The 7,338-nt window shown below is 41.8% G+C and overlaps 1 protein-coding gene across 1 annotated transcript; it reads left to right on the forward strand.

The window, feature by feature from the left end:
* Positions 1–3,230: 3,230 nt before the first annotated feature.
* LOC118749414 lies at positions 3,231–5,333 on the forward strand. The gene has a single exon (XM_036484218.1). It carries the CDS (start codon positions 3,231–3,233, stop codon positions 5,331–5,333), a length of 2,103 nt encoding a protein of 700 aa, XP_036340111.1.
* Positions 5,334–7,338: the final 2,005 nt, after the last annotated feature.

Consider the following 7,338-nt stretch of genomic DNA (forward strand, 5'->3'; position numbering starts at 1 on the left):
TAGCTTTTTAACGTGGTGTTTAGAGAACTATTAACACCTGACTTCTTGAAATATTTAACTAGCTTGGTGCAAGTTCCTACGATTGCGTTGACTTCGGCTGTATCTGATATTGCTCTTTCAAGCACATTATTTATCAGGTGGTTGATGCAGAAAATATTTTCATCAAAACGAAAAGCCGCTCGCATATTTGATCCTCTGTCAGTTACTACTCTGATCCTTTCATTAAATTCACAGTCGAATTCCTTAAGTATACTTTCAATTTTCTTTCTAATATTAATACCTATAATGATTTTATCAAAAAATTTAATGGTATGAAGTCTATAATCGTGCTAAAAAACGTACCGGTATTTCTGTCACTTCCCATTCCGATCATTCCAAGAACTTTGTTTACTATGATTCCAGATTTTATGTAGTGAACAGTAGCTCCAATATATGATGTCCTTAAATAATTGTCGCTCCATAAATCGCAGGTTATACTGAAACCGATTTCTTTAATAGAACACAATTCTTCTTTAAGAATTTTGTGCTGATCTTTATAAAGGCTTCCAATATTTCTGGACACAGTTGTAGGGTGCGGAAAAAGAGCTCTCACATCTAAATTGTTGCCGAACTCGTGGCCAGTGTAAACACAAAACTGAACAAGATTTAAAAGTCCTTCGTCGTTAACAACAGTAAAAGGTCTACAATTACCAACTACCCACTGAACCATTAAGTGGGTACACTTTTTTTCAGCTCGCTGTTTGGCTCTACATTTGCTAATGGTTTATCTTTCGATGATTTGTACTTTATGAAGCAATTGTGACGCAAAAGATTTGAGGTACACTTATAGTTGAATTTATAAACATTTTTACACCGCGAGCAAAACATAAAATTTTTAATGACTTCACCGTTGTTTTTTATTTCTTCAAATATGTTAAATAACTCGTTTTTTGAACATTTTTTAGCGGTAGAATATATGCCACTTTCAATATTTAATCAGTCTTAATATTTAATCAGTCTTAATTTTTAATTAGACAATTGTTTTATGAATTTTATTATAATAGCAGCTTGAAAAATCTCTTCACGTATATACAATGTAATTAATAATGCTGCCTATGTCGCATGTGTCGCATGTGTCGCATGTGTCGCTTGTGTTGACATGTTCATATGTGCGACCTGATTTGAATTCAATTTATTCGACAGTGCCTTCATATGCCATAGTCAAACATGTATGAGCGACATGACATGAACTGGCACTTGCATGATGCGACACATGTCGCTATGTTTTATAGTTCAACATTTGCAGGCCTTTAATATATAACATAGTTGGGTTCGCCTTATATTCCCGCAGATTTGTAGCAACAGGACCGAAAGGTCCAAGAAAACATGACTTTTGCTAATATCTCGAAAACTATTTATTTGTTAAATTAAATGGATTCATATTCTAGTTCAGCGGCCTCAAATTCATCTAAAAAGTTTAATTTTAGTGTTAAAATAGATCTAAAGTAGTGTTACTATATACTAGTCGTGTTTTTAGATTTTTCCTTAATACATTTTCTAAATTAAGAAATACCACTTATCTGCCATTTTCTGCGGGCAGTCTTTTCACACTATATTAGCCAAATTTCTAAGCTTTAAATTGAACAAAGAATAATAACGCGATCTCTCCCGGGGATACAACAAATTCCTTAATATTCACAAAAATTAACAAAAATAACTCGTTGAAAACCGCTATTTTCGTTACATTTAAATTGAACTTTTGCTTAATAAAATTATTAAAAAATATTTACGCTGAAATGCATTATTACGGTCTGTATGCGGAGCCATCACTACTTTTTAAGAATATACTGCAGTAGTCAAAATATTAACTTAAAACCGTCACGATCTTTCTAGAGAGCGAAAATTTATTTATAAGCAGCGTTAGAATATTCAGTTTCCGGTCAACGGGGAGCGTTCGCTGAGCAAGTTAGAAAAGTGAGGAGGGCTGGGAAATGTTATTTGGAATGTTCCCAATCGAATGTGACTAATTTTTTAAGTTTTCTCTAAAATTTTATCAAATTGGTTTTTGGCCGCCTAAATCGTTCAAATACCCCTATGTGCCGCGTTGGTACTAGCCGAGACACGGTTCAACATGCTAACACGTTCACAACAAGTGCGCCACAAGTAGCGCCCTTACCTATAACAATCAAATATTTCATAGTACTATCCCTTCTTCTAACAACGTATTTTCTAACGTATCTGCACCCAATCTTGCTCCGTCTGCCGCCATTCAAGGTCAGCGTCCGTGCTATTTTCCATCAACGGGCACAACAAATTCAGTCGCAAACAATAATGCCGTCAGTTTTACCTAGCCAATGACGTCATTACATCATACTAGTTCAAGTTTTCCTTTTCTGCAAAATTCGGTAGCGGATTTAACTTTGTCTTCATCACAAATCGCCGCGCGTCACGTAATGTCCAAGGATTTGCCTGTATTTTCTGGCAATCCCGAAGATTGGCCGCTCTTCATTACCAATTTCGAGCAGTCGACCGAAAGGTGTGGTTTTACAGACCAGGAAAATTTAATTCGCCTGCAAAAATGCTTAAAGGGTCCAGCTGTTAGGGGAAAGCTGATGATGCCTAGCACGGTGTCATTTGCTATTGCAACGCTACGCATGTTGTATGGTCGACCCGACGTCATCCACCACACCCTTCAGAAGAAATTAAGGCAACAACCTATGGTCAAAATGGAAAAGTTGGAATCGCTGGTAAACTTTGCATTGGCCGTGCAAAATTATAGGGCCACAATGCAAGCTATTGGGCTTCAGGACTACTTGAATGATCCCATGCTATTAAACGATTTGCTCTATAAGCTTCCAAGCGATCTTAGATTGGATTTGGGCAAGCACCGAATGACGCTTGCACGAGTTGATATAGCAATATTTGACAACTGGCTTTTCCAACTTGCCACCTGCGCCAGCCAAGTTACACCTATAGGGCATAGCAATGCCACACTTTCTGCTAGTGAGGAAAGAAAGGGACATCGTAAATTATCCGGAGTTATGCTTCACGACGTTCGCCGCAGTGAAGGAGAAAGCTGTCCAGAATGTTCTAAGCCACATTGTCTGTCAGACTGTGTCGAATTCAAAGCGTTGAATGGAGACATGAGGTAGAAATTCGTCCGTGAGAAAAAATTATGTATAAGGTGTTTCAAAGGGCACTTCGTGCGACGCTGCAACTCTAAAAAGACATGTTCCGTTGATGGCTGCAAAATGCCCCACAATCCACTGCCTCACGCACCCACGCAAGGTAATATGAGATCCTTGGCAATATCTGAAGGCGTAGATGATCTTGCTCGTAATACCACCGTTTTATTTCATGCCAAGGAAAATAAAAGCACGATTTTCCGCTATATAGCCGTGACACTTCATGGTAAAACGGGGTCAATAGAAGCATACGCGTTCATTGACGAAGGGTCAGCGTGCACTCTTGTCGAAGACGGGTTGGCAGCTGAACTTGGTCTCGACGGACCGACAGAAGACCTCTGCCTTCAGTGGACAGGTGAGGTTACACAAAACGAGGCGAATTCAAAATCTGTTTCGCTGCATATTTCAGCTCGAAGTTCAGGTTCAAAGAAATACTTAATAAAAAATGTACGCACTGTAACCAATCTCAATTTGCCCATTCAGACACTTGAGAGCGCTGCCATATCATGTCGAGAGCATTTGAGAAAATTACCAATTCATCCATATGTAGCAGCCCAGGCGCGTATTTTTATCGGCCTCGATAACATTAAGCTTGGTGTTCCTTTGCAAACTCGTGATAAAGATGGCGACGACCTAGTAGCAGCGAAATGTAAAATAGGGTGGTCCGTCTATGGACGTAACGACGTAAACGAAGCCTCACGCCAACGTGTGATGCATATTTGCACATGCAGTGTAGATAGCCGCATTGAGGAGTTAGTCAAGTCACACTATACGGTAGAATCGATCGGCGTGAAAGACGTATCCCCTTTAGTTTCTAAGGAAGATGAGCGTTCGCAGCGTATAATGAATTCAACTACAAAATATCTTCCAAGCGAAAAGCGATGGGAAACCGGTCTTCTCTGGAAGTATGACCAGATCCAGCTGCCTGAGTCCTTACCTATGGCTAAGCGCCGTCTTCAGTGCCTTGAGAAAAGGATGGCGCGTGATCCTAGCTTAAAAACATTTCTGGTAGACACCATTCAGCAATGCGAACAGAAGGGTTATGTGCGAAAAGTACGTAAAGATGAAGTGCTGGCTGGTCCCAAATCCTGGTATATACCAATTTTCACCGTAACCAACCCCAACAAAAACAAAACTAGGTTGGTGTGGGATGCTGCGGCTGCGGTTGATAAGGTTGCTTTAAATTCTGTACTCCTAAAACGTCCAGACCTATTGAAATCAATGGTAGGTATTCTGGTCTGCTTTCGTGAAAATCCAATAGCTTTGTGCGGCGACATCCGTGAGATGTTTCACCAAATACGTGTCAGGCAGGAGGATCAAACTGTTCAAAAGTTTTTATGGCGGAATGGTGAAACATCAAAGGAACCGAATGTATATGTCATGCAAGTTACGACGTTTGGTGCAACTTGCTCTCCATCAATAGCTAATTATGTCAAGAATAAAAATACTTCTCGTTTCGAAGTTCATCATCCATATGCCGTTAAAACGATTTTGGATAATACCTTTGTAGACGACTGGCTACAAAGCATGCAAACTGAAGACGAGATGATCAAATTAGCTACAACAGTTCGCCACATTCACGCCGATGGAGGGTTTGAAATGCGAAACTGGATATCAAACTCCACGAAAGTTTTGGTGGCCTTGACAGGGCAGTCAGAGCAGAACAACAAGTATATCGAAGAACCAAATTTAAAACACGAGAAGGTACTAGGTATGTGGTGGTCACTGATGGCGGATGTGTTGACGTTTTTCGAACATTTCCCGAAACAAGATTATAATGAAATCAACATCCCAACGAAGCGCCAAATGTTACGTGTTATAATGACTGTATTTGACCCGTTAGGATTGTTGGGTTTCTACCTCATCTCTGCGAAAATTTTAATGCAGGAGGTATGGCGTTCGGGCGTCTCGTGGGACGAACCAATAGGTAAAGAAGAGCAGGAGAAATGGTGGCAGTGGATACGACGCCTGCCTGCCATCACTGATATTAAGGTGCCTCGGTGTTATCCGTTAGTAAGTCATGGCGAACGAGTCCAGCTACACACATTTGTGGACGCCAGCGTAGATGCTTATGCGGCCGTCGTGTACCTCCGCGCAGAGAAAAATGCTGATGTTGATTGTTGCTTGGTTGCGTCCAAAACCCGAGTTGCGCCACTTAAGCCAGTATAGATCCCTAGATTGGAGTTAATGGGTGCGATACTAGGTTTGCGACTGTCAAAGTTTATTGCTACAGAGTTGTCCATTTGTATAGAAAAGCGAGTATTTTGGACCGATTCCAAAAATGTCCTATATTGGATAAAATCAGACGCCAGAAAATTTCATCAGTTTGTGGCGGTGCGGGTAGGTGAGATCTTAGAAGACTCCAGTATCGATGAATGGCGGTGGGTGCCATCGGGAGATAATGTCGCTGATGAAGGTACCAAAAGGTCACCGAAGCCAGAATTTGATGGAGCGGTGCGTTGGTATGTGGGGCCTACGTTTTTGTCTCAGCCGGAAGTGAATTGGCCACAAACCAATATGGACTATGATCAAGAGCAAGATCACGAGCTAGTTTGCCATGTCGCACTGCACACGCCTGTAAAATCATTGTTGTCTGTGATAAGCGTGAATCCTGATCGGTTTAGCAAATGGGAAAAACTAAGGAATGCACAAAGCTATGTGCTGAATTTTCTTCACAGCGTGACAAAACAGACAAACGTACTAAAAATCAACACACTGTTTAATATGAGTACCGTGGCATGTGCGGAATGTGTAATTATTCGCATTTGCCAAGAAGAGGCATTTGGCGAAGAATTGCAACTTCTCAGAGAAGGGAAAGCGGTTTCAAAAAACAGTAGGATTTACAAGTACTCGCCATATTTGGATGCAGAAGGCCTTCTCAGAGTTAGAGGTAGGATAGATGCAATGAAATACGCAACCTGGGACACTCGAAGACCAATCATATTGCCACGTCTCCATCGTGTGACGTCTCTAATTACCGACTTTTATCACCGGAAGTTCCACCACCATCACAACGAAATTATAATAAATGAAATGAGGCAGCGGTATTGGGTGCAAGGTTTGAGAGCCTTAGTCAGAGCAACAGCGAAAAGCTGTCAACTATGCCGAAACCGTAAAGCGCATCCAAGCGCCCCGGAAATGGGAAACATTCCAGCGGGGAGACTTGCAGCATACGAGAGACCTTTTACAAATAGTGGCGTGGGTTTTTTCGGGCCAATTGAAATTGTAGTTAGCAGGTGGAGAGAAAAGCGCTGGGGCGTGGTTTTTACGTGTTTGACTATCAGAGCAGTCCACATCGAGATAGCACATTCATTGTCAACAGATTCGTTTCTACTCGTGTTAAAGCAGTTTATGTCTCGCCGTGGTGTACCAAAGTGCATTTGGTCAGCCAACGGCACCAATTTTCGCGGTTCTAGCCGGATACTGAAAAATGAAATGGAGCGAATGATATCTGGTGAGCTGGAGCGTCGACATCCTGAAGTGAAGTGGCACTTTATTCCACCGGCATCGCCTCATATGGGAGGCGTTTGGGAGCGCATGGTTCGCTCGATTAAATCCATTTTTATGGACATCCTTCCAAAGGTAAATGTTCGCGAAGAGGTGCTCCGTGCTTCTCTGGCTGACATCGAGTACATATTGAATTCTCGTCCACTGACCTATGTGCCAATAGATTATCCGGAAATGGAAGCACTAACACCAAACCATTTTCTGCTTGGTGATTCTAATGGAATACGAGAACGAAACGAGCAGAGTACTACCGGGGCAGTTTTGGGTAAGAACTTTCGAATAACCAGTCAAATTTCGGACCAGTTTTGGAAGCGGTGGGTTCGTGAGTATCTACCATGTCTAACCAGACGAGCTAAGTCGTTCCAAAAGTCACCCGACCCCATCGCTATCGACGACGTGGTTGTAATCGCAGATGATAATTTGAAAAGGAATACTTGGCCAAAAGGCGTGGTCATCGACATTCACCGTTCCAAGGACGGGCAAGTACGAAGCGCTGTCGTAAAAACTGCAGCAGGACTGTTCACTCGACCTGCTGTCAAAATCGCAAAACTGGACGTAAAGGGTAAACATTGCACATAGAGCTGCACAAGGTTTACGGAGGGGGATATGTTACGCCGCCTTTAAACATATTGCGCCGCTTTTTATCCCCAACGCTTTAAGAGATGGC

The sequence above is a fragment of the Rhagoletis pomonella genome, unplaced genomic scaffold (genome assembly GCF_013731165.1).
Source record: "Rhagoletis pomonella isolate Grant_MI unplaced genomic scaffold, Rhpom_1.0 Rhpom_scaffold_00016, whole genome shotgun sequence".
Taxonomy (NCBI): Eukaryota; Metazoa; Arthropoda; class Insecta; order Diptera; family Tephritidae; genus Rhagoletis; species Rhagoletis pomonella.